Genomic DNA, 25770 nt, shown 5'->3' with positions numbered 1-25770 from the left:
CTCATGATTTTCTGTCCTCTGATTTAGTGTTTTACTACTTAAGAGTATTTCTTTAAATGGATTGATTTTACAATTTTCATTTATTGTACAATAGACATGAGATATGATCAGTTAAGCAACATAGAGCATGAAAGAGGAAAATGTCAGACCCTGAATAACATCCATGTTGCAGAGTTTCAGGTAATCGGATTTAAAGATCGGATTTGAGCACTAAATTGGAATTAAATGTCTAAGCTTGCGGTGTTAGTGTAGCCTTCGTTCTATTAAACTATGTGATAAGCATCAATGATGCGTTTTTTGTTTCAGTACCCTTGTGATGACTACAGCTAGAACACTTGCCACTATGGCTACAGCACAGACTGAGACGATGATAGCAGTCAGATTCAGGCCTGGATTTGAGATGGCCGGGGGTCTGGGACTTGGATTTGGATTTGGACTTGAGGCAATCTTGGTTGCTCGAGCAATGTTTGAAACCTCAGACTTTTCTGCCTGTTGGTCCATTGACTGAACAGCAAAGAAAAGCGTGGTGCCATGTTTAATTGTAATATTAGGCTGGAAAGAGTGTTGTTCAGCTGAGCCTGACTCTTGGGGCTCAAGTGCCGAAGCGTTGAGCAGATTAGCGCTGCTGAAGTTGTTTTGAAGCGTCTGCAAATCTTCACCCCATCTGATTTCATAGGATTGCGCTTAAAAGAAAAAGCAATAAGAATATTAGAGATTTTATTTACACTGAGTAAATTCTCTGAGGCGATGATCGATAGTGCATGGGATAACTATTCTGAATGTGCAGTAGGTGTGGAAATGTGAATAAATAAATCACAATGTGATAGCCGTACATTCACAATTTTCAGTATGTAATTATATCTATTTACAACTGCTTGTTTAAGTAGATACCATACAAATTATATTTAGCACTGCACTTCGAGTTCAAGGGTTAAAAATATTCTAGCAGTTTCCTTAAGCAAATAAATTGGGTAATGTGGATTTATTCTCATCATATGCGTATATTCATATACAGTGAAACAAAATGCAATACCAAGACGGCGGCGCAATGCAAAAGACTTAACAGTGCAGAATCTGGAAGAAATGCCACATAGACAAAGCCTAATAATACACAAATAAAACAAATTGTGTTTATGAAAGAAGTCTGTTGTCAGCACTTTCACTACGTCTCTTGCCACAGAAGAGTCTTCAGGCTAGAGGATCTTTGATCTTTTTGATTTCTCAGGAACATGACAACATGTTTCTTATAAACTTCAAGGGAGAAAAAGGCGAGGTGAACTACATTAAACGTAAATATAAATGATGACACGATGTTCATATATAAAGTAAAACATTTTAATCATTGGCAAATTGCTGTGGTATAAGAGGAATAAAACATCAGGATGTGATGTTATATGATACTACGTACAACAGCACACCCCGAGTGCTGTACTCCTTATATAACATCTTGTAATACATTTTAAGAAATATATCTGAAAATATGAAGAAACTTCATTTTTGTACCAGTATCAAATATGTTTAGCTGTATGACTATTTTTAAAAGATATTGCTATACTCTCAGATGTGTTCAGTATTAAAGATTTTATTCTCTACCAGTGGAAACATGTACAAGACTCACCTGTTCCTTGATCATAATCCTCACCAGGAGCCGTCCAGTTGAGAAGCACCGTATCCTCCTGGATTTCCGCAGTCAGATCTGTGATCTTGTTTGGAGGGAAGTTTAAAGTTGAATCTCTTTCCACCACAAAACTTTCCCCAGTTACTGTTCTGGTGAAGCTGCCCACATCTACTGGCTCCACATTTACTGGTGGCTTAGGAGGGTTTAATTCCACTTTACCTGGATAGAGGATGTAAATGCTGGTTATTGCTGTATTTGAGGAGAGAATAGACACACACTCAGACAGCTGATCAGCCATGTCTTTGCTGGTCCCCACAGAGCCCCAACACCATCCTCACTTTCTCCAACACCATCCCCAACACCATCCTCACTTTCTCCAACACCATCCCCAACACCATCCTCACTTTCTCCAACACCATCCCCAACACCATCCCCAACACCATCCTCACGTTCTCCAACACCATCCCCACCTCATCCTCACTTTCTCCAGCACCATCCTCACTTTCTCCAACACCATCTCATCCCTGATGTTATGTCTGATCCTATAAATTATTACATATTTAATGTGATCTGTTTCACATTACTCATTACTGTGCAACAAATGCTTGTCAGTATTTTTGTCTTTATGCATTACATCTTTTTTATTATTATTATTTTATTATTATTTTTTTTTATTATTATTTATTATTTTATTTCTATTAGCCTAACCCTAACCCTGTGTTTATATTTATGCAAATGAAGGCATAAAAAAGCAATTTCATGGTATAGCTGATGTTCATCTTCAAATCTCAAATGAAATGAAATCCTTTTTTTAAATAGTGAAGAAGTTTCACAACTGCTTTAATGAAATACTTTGTCAAATTTATAAACTTGACTTTTAAACGTGGACGTGTCAGTGTTGTTCCATTCTGTTTTAATGGCCAGATGATAGAGTGGCTGTGAAGAAACCATTTTAGGTTCAGTGCCAGCTGGGCTAAGCCCTTTCCCCTTGAGTGTTGAGTCTTATTCATGGAAAAATATATAAATAAGGCCCTTTTTGGAATCCATGTCATCTTTTAATATGACATGTTGATCATTTTTACTTTTGTGGCACCAAGTGCAGCAGCAGTCATAGCTAGAAATACACAGAGCTGGAGGAGGAAGCAAGGCTGGGGCTGATTACTTTCTCTGCCTGGACACTGACAGTTGTGTTAGATGGTTATATCTGGTGAATTTCCTTAAAATTTTGCATGCATTGGGACTGATTTATTTAAACCTGATTGGCTGACACTTCTTTAATCTGTCATTTGAAGATAATACGCACATGAGCTACAGCAGATTGTCTAATGAACATGAACAAGGTGTATTAGTTTTGTGATAACTGATTGTTCGAAATGCCTTTGGAGGACAAACTAGAAGCAAATAGACTAATTAAACATTGTTCAGTCAATGTATAAATTACACAAAGGGACAGATGACAGAAATGTAAGTTTAGTCTTCCTGGTTTTCAAGACAAAACTGGCTATTGGCAAACACTAATTAAAAAATACATTGTCTTTCAACAAATGTGTTTCTATGTGCATGCATAATAGTTTTATATGACCTCATATAAAAATGCTTCTGTGCCTGATGTAGAGTTGTGTGTTCTCTAATAATAGCTCATTTCTTTCCATAGAGTAGTGCTTATTCTCCAGCCAAGTTAGGACGTGGTGTTCCCATTCCAGCGGTGTTACTGCTGTCCCGTTGCCCATTCAGCTCTCTACACTACAGTGCCAATAGCACCCCTTTGAGGAAAATCTTCAGCACACTAAAGCTCTGCATAATAGTGGTCAGTTCTGACTGAGTGATAATAGTAGACAATAGTTACCATCCACAATATATCCAGGGACATACAGAGCGCCACTGTGTCTGAGGGGAGAAGACAGGATTCCTCCATGTTGATTTTTCACTCTCACTTTTAGACTGTATTTTCCACGTATTAATTTTGTGAAATATCTGGAATAGATGCCATCGTCTTTGAAAGCATCAGCTCCTGTAAAAGTTATGCCCAGCATGTAAAGCGTGCTATTTGGCAAATGTTGTGTATAATTTAATAATTTCCCCAGCAATTATGATTTTATGCAAGTCAACATTTTATAAGTGTTACCTGCTCCGTTATCAAGGAGCTGCAGTTCTACTGAGATCCCAGTATCTGACTCCAGGTACGCCCAAACACTGACCTCCAACACAGGATTGTATTTCTGCCGGACCTCAGCCAACACGAGCATGGGTTTGGTGCCGTCGCTGGTCTGCTGGTTCATTGTGGCTGTAACTGTGACTGGGTGAACATCTTCATGAGCTGCTCGACTCATTACTGTTAAAGCCATTTGCTGAGCAGATGTGTCGCTATTGAGGAAGCTGTATTGCCAATCTCCCGGCTGCCATGCAAAATAGGTCATGAAAATGGTGTACATTATGTTATCTCACATTTTTTCTTTGTTAGTTTAGAATTTATTGTATTGTGGTACAAAATTTTTATTAAAAATAAGAGTAAAAGATTTACCTCTGCGGTTCCTGGAACAGTAAAAGTGATTGTATTAGCAATGTCAGTGGTGTTTCTCTGGTCATAAACCAAACCACTTGGTGACTTTATGTACACAGTGGGTGCACGTCTTTCATAAATTAATGTAAAGGTGGTGCGGTTTCCTACAGTCCGGTCAACAGAAACTGTTCCATTGAACCAATCTGTGACACTCTTTCCAGTGCTTTCAAGCTGTTTGGAAAAGAGTCAAATATTATGTGAATACATTGAGCTATGATACTGAGATTACACAGTGGATGTGTATCACTAACCTGAATGGGTTGCGTGATTGAATTTCCATCGGATATTGTCATTGAGGAAAAGGCATCCACAAGCTGGTTGGAAAGTATAGTCTCGTCGGCTCTGACAAACCTTCCATCTAATTAAATAATCAAAATCCAGTGTTTTAGAATGTAATACAGCAACAGTGGTACAGTGTTAATAATCCAGTTTGGTCAGTACTGTACACTGGATCTGTAACGGTAAATTGTGAAATGCTAAAGCAGCCTTTGTGATACGTTGTCTGTAATATTACACTTGTAAAACCTCACCTGTTTCATCTGCCATGGTTTTCAGCACATTGTCTGCGTTTGGGCCAAATGATATGGTGTGAATGATTGCACCACTTTGAACAGCTTCCTGAAAACAATCCTGAACCTTATCAGTTGCTTCTCCATCTGTCAGAAAAATAATTTCATCTCCTATTGTTTTACTATCATCCGTTCGAAGAACCTGAAATTGAAAAGAAATTGTCATTAATCACCACAGACAGAATTCTAGACCAAAGTGACAGTGAAATTTAATCAAAGACTCAATCTCTGCAATGTATGAGAGAGTATTAGGAGTTTTGAGAATTTGTCTCTCACCTCTAAGCCTTTTCTGAGTCCCTTACAGATATAGGTATATCCATTCGCAACTGTTGGCAACTTACTAATTAGATTGTCTCTTGAGGCCTGTTTGTCTATTAAAGTCAGACGGTTTAGTATTTGAGCTTCAGTGCTAAAAGTCACAAGAGCCACAAATTCTTGTTCATTTATGATCTGGTTTAAGAAAATTGTAGCAGCTTGCTTTTGTAGTTTTATTCTCGAACCCTTTAAAGACAAAAAAACAATCAAATATTAGCCATTTTCTACAAAACACATGCACCTACAAGACATTTTATTTTACTCATTTTTTCACTGAAATGTCTTTTTAAAATATTTATTTTGTTTGGATTTTCTCCCATGCTCTTATGTTTTCTTTTAACCTCATTTATAAGTTTGTAGGTAATTTTTATATGCGTAAAATTATGAACAATTTACTTAAAGTGAGCTTTAGGTGTAGCAGGTGAGTGCTCAGTCTGATTATCTTTTAAACATTGGGAATATTTGCTTTATAGGAGAACACATCTAATTAACCAAAAACATGGCATCATTTTATTAATTTCTCAAATCATAATGGCACATTGAAAGTGTGATAAAGTAGTCTACATCCCACAAACATTTAGCATCTCATGGTTACACTGTGCACACAATATTGTCAGATATCATGATATAAAAAATGAAATGATAGAATGTGCTGGATCAGTTGCTATTTTATAAACTGCTGAATCACGAGAATGAAAGCCATATGGTTAAACTTTTGACTGGGATTCTTCATTCAGCAATATAATGGCAACATGTTCGACTCCTATATATTCTATGCTCAAGGATTTTCACTTGATTTGTAAAGAAATAGGCAGCAACACCATTTATTTGTTTAAATTTAAATTAATCTATCAGTGTGAAAGCAGTTGAAGTTGAAAAAAAAAGAACCAGTGAAATGTCAGCTTTTAAAGTAGGTATGTACATCTATAGCGGATGTACCGTACAAGAATAATGGCCTTTTCTTAAAGATTGTTTGCCATTCCTTATTTTAATGGACTATAAGTAATTAGACAATCAACTTTAAAGTTGTTTCTTGGTCAGCTGATTGCATCCTTAGTTAATGCACACAAGAGCTCACAGACATTTATGGCCATTGTTCCTGGGACAGGCTCCAGATTCATGACTAGAATAAAGTGGTTACTGAAGTTGAAAGAAGGAACTATGGCAAAGATCTCTTACTACCATTAGGTTTGTATTACGGTGTTTTTTTTAGAATGAACCATGTCTTGCCTCATTATTTGTGAGAAGGACATTTTTTTTTTGTGACCTTTTCTCTTTAATTAGACAAAAACCTGCTACACTGTGAGCACATCCTACCGACATCAGAGCCCTATTTTGATTTAAGACTATCTTTATGTGAATTAACATACTTGCATGCTTCCTGAGACATCAAGAACAAGGCAGACGACTCGACGTCCCCTCTGTATGAGTTTGAATGTTGGAGCTGGCGGTGTGGATGTCAGAGGCTTTAGACTGCGAAGGGAATCTTTGTCTACCGAGTCCTGAAAGATTACTGTACGTGTTGCTTTCCTTGAACACTTTTCATTCTGCTCATTGGGGGCTTCAGTGTTGTGTTCCTCTTCTTGACAAAACGCTCTTACCTAAAAAAGAAAAATCACAAAGTTTATGACAAAGGCATAAATAAAAACAAAAAGACTTTCTTCTCAATGCTGTCAGAAATCAATCAGGTCAAATTGACTACATACTGATATATTTCAGTGACCTGCTTGTGTTAGCTTTCATAACTCCACTACTACTTGTACATTTTTTTAAAAAATTATTTGAAACTATTTTAACAGCTGCTATACTCACAGAATCTAAGCTTTGCATGTACATTATTGAGGCATTTGTATTTTGCACTGCATCTGGAAGGAATTCACAGCTGGATTTGGGTTTGCCAGCTTCATCAGTCTGGCAAGGTCGAAGACTCTGATTAATAATTTCATACCACTGGCCAGAAATCTCTTCAGTACACCTGAAAAGAAAACATACCACATTGTTGACAGCAACTGGTATACTGTGCATTTAGTTCCAATAATTTATGATCATGTGTAGAAAGGTGATGATAAAAACCTTGTTGGTTGAATCTGACCAGCAGACAGGTAAAAGGGCTCTTTCTTATTATATTCATCAAATACCCCCCATCTGAGGTGAGCCCATTCATGCACAAAAACCCTTCCTGAAAGTAAAATATGTATGTATAATGTCATATTTTGCTACAGAGGAAATTAGAAATAACACATTCTCATCAGTCAATGCAATACCTGTTGCCTCTTGATCACTGTAGATGAATACAATTATATTTCAGAATGAAAATGTCTTTTAAATGCATGAAGATGTGTGTGTGTGTGTGTGTGTGTGTCTGTGTTTTACACAGGTTAGCTCTTACCTCTAGGTCCATATACTTTAATAAGATCATTGTTTAACAAGAAGTTTGGGGTGAAATGAATGTATTCAGCCTCAATTCCACAGCCTTGGGTCTGATGTGTGTATGGATCATCACCAAATGCAGGATGTGGGTCATCAATTCTTATTCTGCCCTAAAAATAAAATGTATATTTTGTTCAGAATGTATTAATAGTACACACAATTTCTAGAATAAATTCTCGTCAAAAACTGAACTGCACAACCAGTATATATTACAGTAAAACTGAATGAACTTTGTACCTTGTCAAAGGTTTCTGTTGTTGCTCTGTCATACTTTCCTGTAGTCCAGTTTGGTGGTACGAGTATTTTCACTTCCTTGAAGAACACCTTGTGGTCTAAAGCTTCAAACAGATAGTCTGATCCATTGACAATCATTTCCTGTGGAGATAGTGGGAATAGAAAATGTATGTATGTATGTAATTTAATGTATGTAATCAATCTTTACTGAGCAAAAGTTTTTTGAATAATTCACTGCACATGTAGCTACACTATTTCTTAGGTACACTGATGACATGTATGGCATTGCTAAATGCACAGTTCACAATTCAGCCCTTTATTTTCTCTTTCCCTTCTATTCCACCCAGCCCTAGAAGATACATGGAACATTGCTCACCCTGGCTCAAGCATAATGCTTTTAGATATACACTCCCCATCCACTTTATTAGGAACACCTGTACACAACTGCACATTCATGCATTTTAATTGGCCAATCATGTGGCAGCAGGGAAATGTCCAAAACATCATGCAGATGCAGGTCAAGAGCTTCAGTTAACATCAAACATCAGAATGAAGAAAAAGTGTGATCTCTGTGACTTTAACTGCGGCGTGGTTGTTGGTACCAGATGGGCTGGTTTGAGTTTTTCAGAAACTGCTGATCTCCTGAGATTTCTGGAGTTTACACAGAATGGTGTGAAAAAAACAAAAAAACACTGAGCGAGCGACAGGTCTGTCGGGGGAAACACCTTGTTGATAAGAGAAGGTCAGAGGAAAATGCCCAGATGCCAGGAAGGATGTAGTAACTCAAAGATAACTGCAGATAACTGCATATGTGTGTAGATAACAGCAGAAATGAGCGATTGTACACATGTTCCTTATAAAGTGGATGTGTGAAGTCAATAGATTCCACAGAAACCACCATCCATTACAAATCAATAGACTCTCATTCCTTACTTGGAGTAACTCTTTACAGCCTAAGCACTGCAAAATTTCCATTCCTTATTCACGGCTAATGAAATATTAACACATATGTGGTGAGAATAAAGAGAATGAAGTGAGGAAAATAGCCCTAAAGGATCAGTTTTTGTCAATCCTAACTCTTCACGCATAAATGAAGAAGCTGTTTATTGTGAGATGTAATCAACTTTACACTGGAGAAACGAAGAGGAGTCTGGCTGCTGATCATTTTGTCAGAATGAAGGATTTCTCCTTTCCAGTGGTGAGACACTTCAACATTGATTGATCAAGACTGTGCAACAATCAATCAATCAATCAATTAAAAAAATCACCACCAAATGGTTCACCACCAAAATAATATCTGCTCAGTGGTGGTTTATGGTGGTCTCATTTCATTAATTCTGAAATGCAATCAGTAATTATATACCTACAAAATGAGTGTAGAAAAATTGTAGGTGTAAATAATAAATCTTACAATTCTACAAGCCCTGCACCAGCTGAATAAATACTCAGACTTACATTGTCCCCATGATTGCACTGTCCACTCTAAATCCATATAAATGCGCCACTGCTGTCCCTGTTACTTACTTTTAGGGTTTGTTTCTCTGTCAAGATGCCAAAGATTTTTTTCAGTGACCAAATTGCATCTAACAGTGTAAGTGGTTAGTATACTTACATCATTATTAGTATGCTTACAACATTCTACTCTGGAATTATTCCTTCACTTTGCAAAATATGACAGTAGAAATCACCATACAAGAGCAGAATTAAGGTTTGTCTCTTCACGACTTCCTTCAATGGACAATGAGATCTAAAGACATACTCCATTCTAGCTGCTCCAAGCTACTCCACCCTACACAACATGAGCAGTTGCACCACAGTGGTTAATGTTTCATCATAGTCACCATAATGCTGTGAGTAAAATAAATGTCAGGACTGTAAAAGTATTCTAAGTGTCTGATGGGAAAATAATTCCTTTTTATTATCACCATAATCCACCTGACCTTATTACTCTAATCTCAGACTAATCTCTGTTCAAAATTACTGATTAAATTCAGTCGGCTGTATTCTGTTGGCAAAATGTCTTGTGTTTGTACTGGGCCATTTATACATTTTAAAACTTTATCTGCTGTTATCTGTCATGGTGGGAATGCGCTCTTCTCTGGTTTGATCATGTCAAGTGCAGGAACATCGCAGAGTCAGTATCTGATTAGAAATGAAATTGATTGGGTTTCTCTCCATTTCCTTATGGCATCTGCCTATTCAACAACTTTATGAAGTCTGCTATTTATTGTCTGAAGAAATTATACTTAGTCAGCAAGCTTTTAGACATTTACTGCTCCATAATCCAGTGTGATGTCTGCAGGCAGAGAGTCAAGGCAAGGCTAAAACTGTAGTCTAACGCTTTTGTTTTCAATCAAGTGGCCATTCAGCACTTTATTCAAGATCATTCAAGATTTTTATTTGTCATGTAGTTATATACAGTATATAACTTGCAGACAACCTGGCCTACTCCTCTTTACACACACCCCTCTTTGTGTAAAAAAAAATCAGAACTAATATGAAATATGTACAGTACTTACTGTTAATTTGGTGGCACATGATTCCACAGCCATGCAGTACTTATTTATGCAGGTTAATATTATAGTTCAATATTACAAATCAAACATTTACAGATTACATACTGTTTTTACAGTAGGTTTGAAGTCATTTGTGTGATTTTTCTGTTAAATACATTTTCCTATCTTTATTGTTCATTATTGTTATTGTTCATAAATCACAAAAGGTGGAGTTAATGTACTCTACATTTTCCCATCATTATTGTTTGCCATCAGTTAGTTAACAATAAGTACTGAATGGCCATTTGATTGAAAACAAAATGGTGGTTTTTGACTTTTGCACAGTACTGTAGCTTTGGTTAAATATATTTCTTTCTTAAAGTACAGAAGTCAAATTATATTATTAGGCTAAAAACCCAGTCGTGGTCAAAACTCAATTTTCTCCGTATTTTTGGTTGTTTTACAGAATTCAGCCACGGTCACAGCTAGTAGGCTTTTCCATACAGCTCCATATATAAAGAAGTAATCTTTAAGTACGCCTCGAGTATACTATGACATATGAACTTAATGCACTTTGAACAGTTTTAACATTAACGAACATTTTTTTCCCTCTAAATTGCATATTCACACTGATTCTGGAAGATATTACTATTCAAATATAAATAAAACATTTATCAGAATATAATTAACATGCGTTGAGATGATTTAAGTGTTGAACTGCAGGTAGGTCCATTTTACATTCCTGGCCATTTTTAACGCCTGTATTATATGTGGCCTATAATGATAACCAGGCTTTTCAAATGATGTTGTATTGCATGTAGAAGGGATATACATGTCTAATAGCATCAGAACAGTGTAACTAAGTTATATCTCACATTAAAAATTGAATCTATTATTTCCTAACGGTATTAGAACGAATAAATAAATACCTTGATTTGATTTATAATGTCTTCATTCTCTGGCACAGTGGGGCTGATGACCAAAAGAATATCGGTGTACCCATTTCCATCCAGTCTGATTGTTGTGACAGGTCCCAGTGCACTGAGAAACAGCAACACTATAGCTAACATCTTTAATATGTTTGGATGTTTGCTGAGAAAATGGAGTCTAGGATGTGGTATTTATATTCTAAGATGCACCACCTTAATGAGCCACAAAAAAGAAGTGAATCACTTTCAATTTCGAGAAGTTAAAATGTCACTATTTCTGTTGGTAATAATTAAACCTCAACTATGCGGAAATCATAATGAGCCACTTGTGCTGTTAGTACAACAATTCCCTGCAAATAATCACTGCAGATTCCCATGGGAGAAGACAAAGCCTAGATAAGGTCTTATCTCTTATCTTTCAAATGAAGATATCTTACCTGTTGAATCTTTTATGGCTTTCTGTATCAAGACATGTTTTTGGTATATTGTGCTTCCTCTATTTCCTTATTATTTATGTTGCCACAGTGCAGTCCATAAGTATTTTTGCGTTGGCGCTGTACTCCAGAGGTCAAAAAACGTGTGATACCCCTGAGTGCAAACCAGGGTGGACATTTGACTCCATCAGTGGACAGTGGATAGGTTCAACAACCCGGACTTCACGTGAAAACTGTGATGAATTTCCTGGTTGCACAACTGCACTATTTGTCCGTGTAGTACACAGTTATAAAAGGGAATGATTTATAATCGCACTATCCGTGTCACCCAGATGAGGATGGGTTCCCTTCTGAGTCTGGTTCCTGAATGTATTTATTTCTGTAAAGCTGCTTTGTGACAATGTTCACTGTTAAAAATGCTATACAAATACTTCACTGCCTCAAGCACAATAACAGGGTGGGAATTTATTTTATGGCTCTGTGGTTATGTCTGTCATGTGTTATTGCTGTTTTTTACACATACATAATTTGCTTGGCCTAATTACCTGTATGTACAGACAGCTATTGTCATAACAGGGAAACAGGGCTGTTTCTGGCTATATGCCATATAAGCAGTGGCTTAGGGCCCCTGGACCATTACGGGCCCCCATGATTTTTAAAATATATATTTGCAAAAAAGCACACTTTACTATCGTTTGAGTAAAAGCTTTATTCGTTAGGCAGTCACAGGTGGCCTTCTGCCGTTTTTAAGGAAAATGCAAGGGGCATTTAAAAAAAAATTAGAAAGATGTGCCTTTATAAAGGTGCCTTTAGAAAAAAAAGTTTCTTTTGATATTGCAGAAGTTAAACAATGGCCATTGGTTTCCAGTGGAATAAATTTTGACATCTTATGAATAATAATAATAATAATAATAAAAAGCATTAATACAATAAATATTAACTCATTTTTACAGTGTATTACTTCTTGAGATCATTCATTTAGACTGATTTTACAGTTTTCATTCAAATCTAGTTGACAATACACTAATTTGTGAGAATGTGTGCTAGTGTGCACAATAAACACTGCTAGAGGTCTGTTAGCATTACACGGACATACAGTCATTTCTCCATACATGCATTCCTTAGCCTAACTATTTGAGAGCACTGGCTACGTGTATATTATAAAATGTGCTGGATGTAGTTTATGTAGTACTGAAAGAGTTACATAACTGATATATGAGAATGAGACGGTCAAACTGGAATTTAATTGACTTTAATGCCAATGCAACTCGGTGTTTATCATAATATTACCTCAGTGGAAATTAATCTTAGGTTCTGACTAGTGTCAGTACAGAATGTGAATAAACAGTAATTCTTTATTCTGTTAAATTATATGAGGAATGATGCGTTTTTCGTTTCAGTACCCTTGTGATGACTACAGCTAGAACACTTGCCACTATGGCTACAGCACAGACTGAGACGATGATAGCAGTCAGATTCAGGCCTGGATTTGAAAGGGCTAGGGTACTTGGACTTGGACTTGGACTTGGACTTGGACTTGGGCTTGGGCTTGGGCTTGGGCTTGGACTTGGATTTGGACTTTGGCTTGGGCTTGGGCTTGGACTTGAGGCAATCTTGGTTGCTCGAGCAATGTTTGAAACCTCAGACTTTTCTGCCTGTTGGTCCATTGACTGAACAGCAAAGAAAAGCGTGGTGTGATGCGTAACTGTAATAATGAGCTGGAAAGAGTGTTGTTCAGCTGAGCCTGACTCTTGGGGCTGAAGTGCTGAAGCGTTGAGCAGATTAGCGCCGCTGAAGTTGTTATGAAGCGTCTTCAAATCTTCACTCCATCTGATTTCATAGGATTGTGCTTTAAAGAAAAAGCAATAAGAATATTAGAGATTTTATTTACACTGAGTAAATTCTCCGAGGCGATGATCACTTTTGTTTCTCAATATGAAAACCGTCCATACTCAGTATCACAGTTTTTAGTAAATAATCGTTCCTATGAACCTACTCGTTTAAATAGATATCATAAAATTACATTTAGCACTGCACTTACAGGTCACGGCTTAACAATATTCTAGCAGTTTCCTTAAGCAAATCATCTGGGTAATGTGGATTTATTCTCATCATATGCGTATATTCATATACAGTGAGACAAAATGCAATACCAAGACAGCGGCGCAATGCAAAAGACTTAAAACAGTGCAGAATCTGTAGTACAATACAATAGGTACACTGAACAGTGCACTACACAATCCAACAGGAACAACTGAAAGGCATGTGCAGAAACAGAAGTGTTAGCGTTCTTGATAGCGTTCATCTTCAGTAACCTCTTTATCCTGGTCAGGGATGCAGTGAATCCGGAGACTATCCTGGGAAACACTGGGTGTGAGATGGGAACACACCCTGGATGGGAAGCCTGTCCATCACAGATATATGAAGACAAACATTAGCACCTAGGGGCAATTTAGCATAGCCAATCCACCTACAGGTATGTTTTTGGGAGGTGGGATGAAACCCACATGGACATAGGAAGATCCTGCAAAACTCCACACAGACAGTAACCCAGGCTTAGGATCAGACTGGCGATGCTGGAGCTGTGAGATGGAAGTGCTACGTGCTGCACCACTGTGCTGCCCGTCATGGTGGCAGCAAACTAAAGTAATTTCCCAGCGATCTACAGTTATAGGTATAGTGTCAAACATGTTCAATATTAAAGATTTTATTCTCTACCAGTGGAAACATGTACAAGACTCACCTGTTCCATAATCATAATCCTCACCAGGAGCCGTCCAGTTGAGAAGCACCGTATCCTCCTGGATTTCCGCAGTCAGATCTGTGATCTTGTTTGGAGGGAAGTTTAAAGTTGAATCTCTTTCCACCACAAAACTTTCCCCAGTTACTGTTCTGGTGAAGCTGCCCACATCTACTGGCTGCACATTTACTGGTGGCTTAGGAGGGTTTAATTCCACTTTACCTGGATAGAGGATGTAAATGCTGGTTATTGCTGTATTTGAGGAGAGAATAGACACACACTCAGACAGCTGATCAGCCATGTCTTTGCTGGTCCCCACAGAGCCCTAACACCATCCTCACTTTCTCCAACACCATCCCCAACACCATCCTCACTTTCTCCAACACCATCCCCAACACCATCCCCACCTCATCCTCACTTTCTCCAACACCATCCTCACGTTCTCCAACACCATCCTCAACACCATCCCCACCTCATCCTCACGTTCTCCAACACCATCCCCAACACCATCCTCACGTTCTCCAACACCATCCCCACCTCGTCCCTGTAGGCCCCCAACACTGTTCTGTTACATGCTGGTACAGTATGCATCATCCAATAAATTATTTAACTTTAAAGTATTTAAAACATAGTTATTTAAATTATTACATATTTTAAGTAATCTGTTTCACATTACTCATTAGTGTGCAACATGTAAATACTTGTCAATATTTTTGTCATTATATTGTATATACTTATTGTTATTATAATATACGAATATTACAATTTATTACATTTTAAAGCATTGGTGGTTGGCATTTAAATGCATTAAATGCAGTTCTGGATTGCTTGTCAAAGTTTTTTCTTTTTCTTTTTTTCCCTAAAAAAGTTTCTGATTGTTTTTCACCTTATTTGTATACTTTGCAATTTCACACTGAAGGTGGGAAAAGTTCTGACATGATTTATCCTAGTGTCTTTCTTTTACTTCGCAAAAACCTGCCATTTTATCAGGGTGTGTAAACTTTTTATATCCACTGTCTCTGTGCAGCTGAAGCCAAAAAATAGTTTGAGTGAGTTTGAATAAGTTGAGTGAAAAACTACACTGCAAATATGATATCCTAGCAAGCGAAATATCTTAAAAATACTCACCTTTATCTAGTATTTCCCAGTACTTTCTAATTTTAAACATTTGTTTCTAGAAAGAAGCAAAATTATCTGGCAATAGAATAAGATAATTGAAAGCTTCAAATGAGTAAAATCATCTAAAAACAAGCTGAAAAATCTTGTATACTTATATACTTATATACTAATCTCTGTATTAAATAATATTAGATAAACTTGCCAGTTTTAGGGTTGCATGTTTTGTAGTTTTAGCTAAATTCTTTCCACAGAGCTTTTTCTCCAGCTAAGTTAAATAGATTTAGGATGTGTTGATCCACGGGGTGAAGTGAGCTTGTCAACTTTTTATATGAAAATTCCACGTTAATGCACTTCAATGTTCCCATTCCAGCGGTGTTACTGCTGTCCCGTTGCCCATTCAGCTCTCTACACTACAGTGCCAATAGCACCCCTTTGAGGAAAATCTTCAGCACACTAAAGCTCTGCATAATAGTGGTCAGTTCTGACTGAGTGATAATAGTAGACAATAGTTACCATCCACAATATATCCAGGGACATACAGAGCGCCACTGTGTCTGAGGGGAGAAGACAGGATTCCTCCATGTTGATTTTTCACTCTCACTTTTAGACTGTATTTTCCACGTATTAATTTTGTGAAATATCTGGAATAGATGCCATCGTCTTTGAAAGCATCAGCTCCTGTAAAAGTTATGCCCAGCATGTAAAGCGTGCTATTTGGCAAATGTTGTGTATAATTTAATAATTTCCCCAGCAATTATGATTTTATGCAAGTCAACATTTTATAAGTGTTACCTGCTCCGTTATCAAGGAGCTGCAGTTCTACTGAGATCCCAGTATCTGACTCCAGGTACGCCCAAACACTGACCTCCAACACAGGATTGTATTTCTGCCGGACCTCAGCCAACACGAGCATGGGTTTGGTGCCGTCGCTGGTCTGCTGGTTCATTCTGGCTGTAACTGTGACTGGGTGAACATCTTCATGAGCTGCTCGACTCATTACTGTTAAAGCCATTTGCTGAGCAGATGTGTCGCTATTGAGGAAGCTGTATTGCCAATCTCCCGGCTGCCATGCAAAATAGGTCATGAAAATGGTGTACATTATGTTATTATCTAGTTTCCATTATTGTTTTTTTTTTTGTTGGTTTATAATTTGTATTGTGATACAAAATTTTTATTTAAAATAACAGTAAATGGTTTACCTCTGCGGTTCCTGGAACAGTAAAAGTGATTGTATTAGCAATGTCAGTGGCGACTCTCTGGTCATAAACCAAACCACTTGGTGACTTTATGTACACAGTGGGTGCACGTCTTTCATAAATTAATGTAAAGGTGGTGCGGTTTCCTACAGTCCGGTCAACAGAAACTGTTCCATTGAACCAATCTGTGACACTCTTTCCAGTGCTTTCAAGCTGTTTGGAAAAGAGTAAAATATTATGTGAATACATTGACTTGTGATACTGAGATTTCTCACAGTGGATGTGTATCACTAACCTGAAGGAGCAGCATGATGGAATTTCCATCGCATATTGTCATTGAGAAAAAGGCATCCACAAGCTGGTTGGAACATATAAACTCTTTGGCTACGAGAAACCTTCCCCCTATTTAAATTATAATTCAAATCCAGTGTTTTACAGTGTAATACAGCAACAGTGGTACAGTGTTAATCAATGCATGCTGGTAATTACTGTGCATTGGGCTTAGCGCTGAAACTGTAAACGGTGAAATGCTAAAACAGACTAATTATTAAGTAATATTATGTAATATTACACTTGTACAACCTCACCTGTTTCATCTGCCATGGTTTTCAGCACATTGTCTGCGTTTGGGCCAAATGATATGGTGTGAATGATTGCACCACTTTGAACAGCTTCCTGAAAACAATCCTGAACTTTATCAGTTGCTTCTCCATCTGTCAGAAAAATAATTTCATCTCCTATTGTTTTACTATCATCCGTTCGAAGAACCTGAAATTTAAAAGAAATTGTCATTAATCACCATAGACAGAATTCTAGACCAAAGTGACAGTGAAATTTAATCAAAGACTCAATCTCTGCAATGTATGAGAGAGTATTAGGAGTTTTGAGAATTTGTCTCTCACCTCTAAGCCTTTTCTGAGTCCCTTACAGATATAGGTATATCCACCTGCATAAGTTGGCAACTTACTAATTAGATTGTCTCTTGAGGCCTGTTTGTCTATTAAAGTCAGAGGGTTTAGTATTTGAGCTTCAGTGCTAAAAGTCACAAGAGCCACAAATTCTTGTTCATTTATGGTCTGGTTTAAGAAAATTGTAGCAGCTTGCTTTTGTAGTTTTATTCTCGAACCCTTTAAAGACAAAAAAACAATCAAATATTAGCCATTTTCTACAAAACACATGCACCTACAAGACATTTTATTCCTTAATATAGTTTTTACTGATTTTTATTCTGTGTATTTCATAACTCTCTCATGCTGAATATTTCTCATGCTGTAATGATTCTCACTTGCATGGATTTGTTTTGGCAATAAATTCATCAATATTCCAGCATTTACTTTGGAGTGACAACATGACTGGCTAAAAATGATTTTTTTATATCTTTTAATTTTATAATATCAGCTTTATTCTCACTCTGTGCATATCTTTAGTGGATGTGCAATGCAGGAATAATGACAGTTTCTTATAGACAGTCAGTCATTCCTTAATTTTAGGGGAATACAGTTAACAGGACAATTGCCTTTAAAGCTGTTCCTTGGTCAGCTACACATCACTAATACACAAGAGATCTAAAAGAGGTTCTGGGGCTTATTTAGATACTCCATTTATATCTGGAGCTGTTTGTCTCTCACTCAGTGTTCCTGTGATAGGCTCTGGATTCACCATCACTCTGACCAGGATAAAGTGGTTGATGAAGTGGAATGAATGAATGTTTCCTAGGATCTATCACTATCATGATGTGCATGTTACACTGTGTGTTGTAATGAATATCTTAAACCAGGTCTTGCCTCATTTTCAAGTCAAGTACATTCAAGTAGTTTTTAACTGGAGTTGATCCAAGATGGCCGTGCGGCAGTAACATGCAGCGGCCACTCCGGATACTCCGGATTTTTTTGTGTGGGAAAGAATTATTTTGGGAAGGATATGTTTTTGAGAGTTTGTGCATTTCTCTTTAATTATAGACATAAATCTGCTACAATGTGAGCACATCCTACTGACATCAGCAGACTTTTTTACTCTAAGAAGCTAATTTTATCAGATTTAACATACATGCATGCTTCCTGAGACATCAAGAACAAGGCAGATGACTCGACGTCCCCTCTGTATGAGTTTGAATGTTGGAGCTGGCGGTGTGGATGTCAGAGGCTTTAGACTGCGAAGGGAATCTTTGTCTACTGAGTCCTGAAAGATTACTGTACGTGTTGCTTTCCTTGAGCATTTTTCATTCTGCTCACTAGGGGCTTCAGTGTTGTGTTCCTCTTCTTGACAAAACGCTCTTACCTACAAAATAATCACAGTGCATATGACAAAGGCATCTAGCAAAAATAAATTGAGTGTTTTCAGAAATCAATCAGGTCAAATTGACTACATACTGATATATTTCAGTGACCTGCTTGTGTTAGCTTTCATAACTCCACTACTACTTGTACATTTTTTAAAAAATTATTTGAAACTATTTTAACAGCTGCTATACTCACAGAATCTAAGCTTTGCATGTACATTATTGAGGCCTTTGTATTTTGCACTGCATCTGGAAGGAATTCACAGCTGGATGTGGGTTTGCCAGCTTCATCAGTCTGGCAAGGTCGAAGACTCTGATTAATAATTTCATACCGCTGGCCAGAAATTTTATTATTACAACTGAAAACAAAACATACCACATTGTTGACAGCAACTGGTATACTGTGCATTTAGTTCCAATAATTTATGATCATGTGTAGAAAGGTGATGATAAAAACCTTGTTGGTTGAATCTGACCAGCAGACAGGTAAAAGGGCTCTTTCTTATTATATTCATCAAATACCCCCCATCTGAGGTGAGCCCATTCATGCACAAAAACCCTTCCTGAAAGTAAAATATGTATGTATAATGTCATATTTTGCTGTAGAAGAAGATAGAAGTAATTCATTCTGATCTGTCTGTATAATTATGCAATTATATTTCAGAATGACAATGTCTTTTAAATGCTTAGACATAAAGGTGTGTGTGTGTGTTTACACAGATTATCTCTTACCTTTAGGTCCATACGCTTTAATATATTTGTTGTTTAACAAGAAGTTTGGGGTGAAATGAATGTATTCAGCCTCAGTTCCACAGCCTTGGGTCTGATGTGTGTATGGATCATCACCAAATGCAGGATGTGGGTCATCAATTCTTATTCTGCCCTAAAAATAAAATGTATATTTTGTTCAGAAAGTATTAATAGTACACACAATTTCTAGAATAAATTCTCATCAAAAATTGAACTGCACAACCAGTATATATTACAGTAAAACTGAATGAACTTTGTACCTTGTCAAAGGTTTCTGTTGTTGCTCTGTCATACTTTCCTGTAGTCCAGTTTGGTGGTACGAGTATTTTCACTTCCTTGAAGAACACCTTGTGGTCTAAAGCTTCAAACAGATAGTCTGATCCACTGATAATCATTTCCTGTGGAGATAGTGGGAATAGAAAATTTATGTATGTGCAGTCAGGTCCATAAATATTTGGACAGTGACACAATTTTCACAATGGCTTTCAAATGAAGCAATCAAGATGTGATTGAAGTGATTGAACTACATAGTTGATTGTAGGTACCATGCATCCACAGATAGGGGGCGCACTTTTATTAAAGATCTCTTACAGTAACCGGATGGACGTAACACCAGATATACGTCACTCTTGCGAACCATCAAAAAATATCCACCAGCCTTTGTTTTCTCTCTCTCAGGCTGATCGCCCTGCAGTCTAGGTGCAAACACATGGCTCACACGTATCTCTGGTTTGACCCTCGAGGTTCCTCGTTCCTCTCGCTTGATACAAACTGAGCAACTTCGAGTCAGACTATTGCCTTGGTGTGGTTATTACTTTTCTACTGCAAGAAGACAAACTATTCAGAACTAAACATTCACAAACCAAATCATTGATTATTATTATTCTCAGATAAAACTGAGGTTTTACTCATTTTGACTTAATTGAAAGTTTGTCATTTTAATTTCTAAATAAAATTCTAAAATAAACAGGAGATATTCTATAAGACTGTTTATCTAATGAGACTGATTAATTAAATTTACAGTGAAGCACCAGTACTGCAAAAATGCCATCCCAATGGGCAATGGAGAGAATGAAGTGAGGAAAATAGCCCTAATTGCCCAGTTTTTGTCACTCATCACTCCTCATCCTCATTCGCATAACTGAAGTCGTTTTTTGTGAGATGTAATCAGCTTTACATTAGAAAAACCAAAAGGAGACTTTGAATGAAGAATTTCTCCTTTCCATTGGCAAGACACTTGAACAGTGACAACGTTAATGACATCTCTGTTTGCATTGTTAATTGTTGTTATGGGAGCAGTGAAGTGAGGAAACGTAGTAAGGGCTCCAAACTTACTCTGGTATAGCCTCATGGTATGAATAACATGTTTTGACAACAGCTATTACATAATTACACACATATAAGCACCCAACACCATTTGTATTTTGTCTTAAAATTGAACCCAACTGTATATATGTCACTGCTGCTGTGAGAAACAATTTAGCAGAAGCAGTCCAACCAGCAACAAGCCAACAGCATCCTGTGGTCAGAAGATGACACTGATGAAGAGTTAAAGCAGATGTATTCAAACATTTTCCTCATGAGCCCCAATTCCTAGTTGTTTTATTTTTGTGCCTAGCTGAATAATTCTTGAGTAATCCCAGGAAATACAGTTAATGAGGCAAGGAGAGGTACCAGATGTCATCAGCACTAGGTCAACACCCAAACTTCTGACACCAGTAGAGAAGTGGAGGTAATGGACCTTGGCAGGCAGCTGTGCATCTGAGGTGAAATCCACAATACTCAACTGCTACCAGATGTGGGAAAAAGCTGTGATCATGATTGAGCTTTCAGTGCAATGGAAAAAGGTATAGAGTACTCATAGAATATAGAACACTCAGACATGGTGGCAGAGTGGAGGGAGGGTGGATGGAGTGCAGGACTCTACCCAAATGAGTTGGGGAGCCAGGGGTTTTGTGGGGATGGCAACAACATGTCTGCTCAAGGATCTTGGATAAAAGGAGTGTGGCTGTCAGAAGAGGCAGAAAAGGCAAGCTTTTGGCTATGACTGAGAAGGAAGGAGAAAGGGTAGGTAGCAAGCAGCACCTGAAGGAAACAGCTGCAAAGGATGGCAGGCAGACGTCCCTGTTCACTGCCCACCACCAGGAGATGTTCCACCCCGCAGCTAACCAAGTGGGCACCAGTGGTGAGGCATGCATAGAGCCCAGAAGGACCAACACCAACCTGTGCAAGCTAATACAATTCTAGAAGCCCTGCCCCAGCTGAATAAATGCTCCACCTCCACCTGCATAATTTTACCTTCCAGTGGAAATCCATATAAATGTGCCACTGTTACTTACTTCAGTCTCTTGTCAAGATGCCAAAACGTCTTTGGTTATCTGTCACACCTGATGCAGCTCATCAAGAGCCACAAGACTTAAACATTTACAGAAATCAAAGGGAAAAGCTCCCATACTGAGCTCCTTTATCTCTCTGTTTCATTCCCGATCATTTCCTCACCAATGATTTGTTGTTAAGATCATTAAAAGATTAATATTTTGTCATTTTGGGCCATTTTTTTGGCCAGGACTGTATATACATTATATATATATATATATATATATATATATATATATATATATATATATATATATATATATATACAAAGACACATCTGTGTTATAGGTAGAATATATGAACTACATGAGTGTGGCTCTTCTAATGTTCTAATAATACTACATAAAAATACAAATGTCAATAGCATCAGAAAAGTGTATATCACCATATTAACAATTAAATATATTAGTTCCTAAAGACATTAAAACATATACAATTAAATACCTTGATTTGCTTTATAAGTTCTTCATTCTCTGGCACAGCAGGGCTGATGGCTATAAGAATGTCAGTGTACCCATTTCCATCCAGCTGGATTGATTTAACAGGTCTCAGTGCACTGAAAAACAGCAACACCAAAGTTAGCATATTTATCATGACTGCGAAAACTGAGAAAAGGGATTCTAGGGTGTGATATTTATATTCTAAAGATGCACCGCCCTAATGATTCACAGTGCAGATCACTAACAGGATATTGTGCTTTTCTCTTTCATTTCATTAATCTGCTACATCATGCTACAACACATTCTGCTGATCTCATCAGAAAACATGATAAAAATGTAAAAATTGATTTTTTAAAAATATCTTTTAACACTCTTACCATAAAGACAAGAAGAACTCGAGTGGAAGAACTCGAGTGGCCTGTATACCTGTAAAAAAAAGATTTTTGGGATCAATAAATTTAATACACATGAATTGCATACCATTTACTTAAAATAATTATTAACTGCAGAATGTGATTTGGGGTCAAATCTACACCAGTTACCTAATTTTACTCAGTAAAAAACAAACTTCAAAAAAGCCATTAACATTAACTTAACATGGTGCATATTATGAAGTACAAAATTTCAAGTAAAATTGACCTGTCAGACAGCAGAGACGGCAACAATTACAGTGAATGCCTTTATTAAAAATAAATACTAGCAAGCACAAACAAAACCAAAACACAATATCAATATCAGAATCCAGAATCAGGCAAAGGGTCAGGTGATGTACAAACAGGTATTCAGAGGACGAGACTATAAGCAAGAAATGATCAAGTACTGGAGCTTTCCTTCTCTGTGACGGGATTCGAGGATGGCTTTGATTTGGTAGGCAGGTTCTCCCTCAATCTCCAGGGGTTCTGGTGGTGTGGATGGAGGTATCCCCTCTGCTAATGGACCTTGAATTGCAGGCTTGAGGCGTGACATGTGGAAGGAGGGAGAGAGCCGGCAGTTTCTAGGTAGCTCGAATGTCACTGTAGTTGATTTCATTGATAAGTTGGAGAATCTTGTAAAGTCCAACATATCAGTGTGAAGGCTTTCGGCACCCTTGGTCATCTCCGGGCTGGTATTCGGGGTGTTCTATGTCGATCAGCGAACTTTTTGTTGCTCTGGGCCACCGGTTCTAGGCGCTGATGCATAGCCTCCCACACCTACTTACTCTGCCTGAACCATTCGTCAACTGCTGGAGTGTCTGTGTGGGTGGTATTCCATGGGAATAGGGGAGGTTGGTAACCAAAGATGCACTGGAAAGGTGTCAGATGAGTGGCCGAATACCTCAAAGACTTCTGGGTATACTTGGCCCATGGGAGGAAGTGGGCCCAATCCTCTTGGTGAAAGCCACAGAAGGACCAAGAACACAAATCTTCCTACCTAAAATAATAATGAAAGGAAGACAGGGTCCCTGGAGGACTCGTGGTTAGGCCACAGCACTCTCACCGCTGTGGCCCAGGTTGGATTCCTGCCCAGGGAACCAACACCAGCCACTGGAGTTGCTTGCAACAGGATAAGAATTGGGGAGAGTTGCACAGGAAGGGCATCTGGCATAAAAACTGTGCCAAATCAAATACGTGGACAATTGATCCATGGTGGAGACCATGGGAGGAGCAGCTGGAGGAGGAACAACCATAGTAATGAAAGAAAAACAGGAAGCCTTTTTATCTTTTCTTGTATGTGTTTTTGTACCAGATTTCCTTTCCTGAAAATTCCTTGTAACAGGTCTCTCTCTCTCTCCCTTTTACACACACACACACCTATATGGACCTTATCTCACCATCTATCCTGGGCTTTGAATGAATTGGTTAAACTTTCCTGTTCAAGATTAAATATGTTGGAAAGTCATAGGATGACGCATATTGGGACTATTGAGAGCAGCAGGGATGCAGCTGCTCAGGATGGTTTGGAAATTCCACCGTCTCGGAGCGCAAGACCCTGCAGCAGACAGTCAGGACAGCTGAGAGATCATCGGAGTATCTCTACCCTCCATCACAGACATTTACACCACACACTGCATTTGCAAAGCCACCAGCATTGTGGATGACCCCATGCACCCACAGGGCCGTCCGAAGCATGGAGTGGGGCCCAGTGTGAGTTAGAGGATGCAGATTCCTACTTAGAGCTCATTTCTGTCATCTTAATATCAAATCTTGTATATGATATTTAGTACTACTTCAGTGAATCATTGATCAAATACACATAAACAGAATTTCAATGCGCAAAACCAATTCTGACCGTGTAGGCATCATTACTATGTATGAGCACGTCTTACCACAGACATTTCATATAATTAATGAATGCCAATTAATGCTAGTTCGATGGTTGATAAGCTAAACTTGGTGGTTAATGCTAGGTGCCGTCCTTTAGTTATACACCTACTTCTAAATAAATTGCTAATGAGCCACTGTAAAATAGTGAGCTAACAGTAATGTTTGTGACTAACTTAGTCATATCTGGCTAGTAAGCTACTGCTTCGTAGCCTACTGGTGTAACTGATGTAATATTAGTTATAAAGCAGACATGCCTGTGTAAAAACTGCCAGTGTATAAGAGAGAGAGAGAGAGAGAGAGAAAGAGTAAGATCCTGTTCACGAAAGAAGTTCAAGTATGGGGCCTAGTCATAAATACTAGTGAGCAAGCATGAATGGGCCCACCAGGCACAAGCCCAGGGACCCAAGGAGTCAGGGGGCCCTAATGGCAGAACCTCCACATAAAGTCATTTTTATTAAGTGCCTAGAGTCAAAGAGCCAAAAGTCCCCCTGAAAAACTGAAGAAATAGCATACACAATAATTCTGAAGATGTCACAAGAAAGAAACCATCATTACACCTTCAAAGTGAGTGTTTTCTGTAGGATTTTGGGGGATTGTTGAATCCTCTGTTGCTGATGCCATTCAATATGGACCCTCCAACTCTGTGAGGAGTAATTCCTGCTCACGCCACTGCTCATATCTGACATATTTCTGAATTGTCTTAGATGTGAGAGTGACTTACATCAAAAGCAGCAGAATGGCGTTGATTGTAAGCAGCATGCTTAAAATCTGTACTCCTTACTATGGTCAGAGTTCTAGATAGTGTGATATTGTTGAGTAGTAGATAGTGCGGGCCATTTCAACATTACTTTTTCAGGTTTATCCGAGCCAAATAAAACATCAGATTTCCTTTCCTAGAAATTCCATTCAACAGGTCTCTCTCTCTCTCTCTCTCTCTCTCTCAAGCACACACACACACACACACACACACACGCAGACCTATAT

General features: G+C 38.0%; 2 protein-coding genes across 2 annotated transcripts; both read right to left on the bottom strand.

Moving 5' to 3' along the window:
- Position 1: 1 nt before the first annotated feature.
- On the bottom strand, positions 2-11609 carry LOC113544571 (calcium-activated chloride channel regulator 1-like). The gene is made up of 15 exons (XM_026943425.3): positions 11588-11609; positions 11151-11363; positions 7730-7867; positions 7452-7602; positions 7136-7241; positions 6875-7037; positions 6433-6663; positions 5024-5248; positions 4709-4889; positions 4430-4536; positions 4140-4349; positions 3744-4014; positions 3465-3629; positions 1619-1837; positions 2-683 (listed from the first exon to the last, which is right to left on the bottom strand). The coding sequence occupies exons 2-15, from the start codon at positions 11289-11291 to the stop codon at positions 283-285; spliced, it is 2709 nt and encodes a 902-aa protein (XP_026799226.3). The 5' UTR covers positions 11292-11363; positions 11588-11609; the 3' UTR covers positions 2-282.
- A 1310-nt stretch (positions 11610-12919) lies between these two features.
- Positions 12920-22630, bottom strand: LOC113544546 (calcium-activated chloride channel regulator 3A-1-like). Its single transcript, XM_053239500.1, has 14 exons — positions 22488-22630; positions 19928-20065; positions 19650-19800; positions 19375-19480; positions 19114-19276; positions 18686-18916; positions 17542-17766; positions 17227-17407; positions 16935-17041; positions 16643-16852; positions 16236-16506; positions 15957-16121; positions 14328-14546; positions 12920-13433 (listed from the first exon to the last, which is right to left on the bottom strand). Exons 1-14 carry the CDS (start codon positions 22626-22628, stop codon positions 12940-12942), a joined length of 2802 nt encoding a protein of 933 aa, XP_053095475.1. The 5' UTR covers positions 22629-22630; the 3' UTR covers positions 12920-12939.
- Between the last annotated feature and the right edge of the window lie 3140 nt (positions 22631-25770).

Source organism: Pangasianodon hypophthalmus, chromosome 14, assembly GCF_027358585.1.
Source record: "Pangasianodon hypophthalmus isolate fPanHyp1 chromosome 14, fPanHyp1.pri, whole genome shotgun sequence".
Lineage (NCBI taxonomy): Eukaryota > Metazoa > Chordata > Actinopteri > Siluriformes > Pangasiidae > Pangasianodon > Pangasianodon hypophthalmus.
Note: the sequence above shows the minus strand (reverse complement) of the source record. Positions and strands in the feature narration are given on the sequence as shown.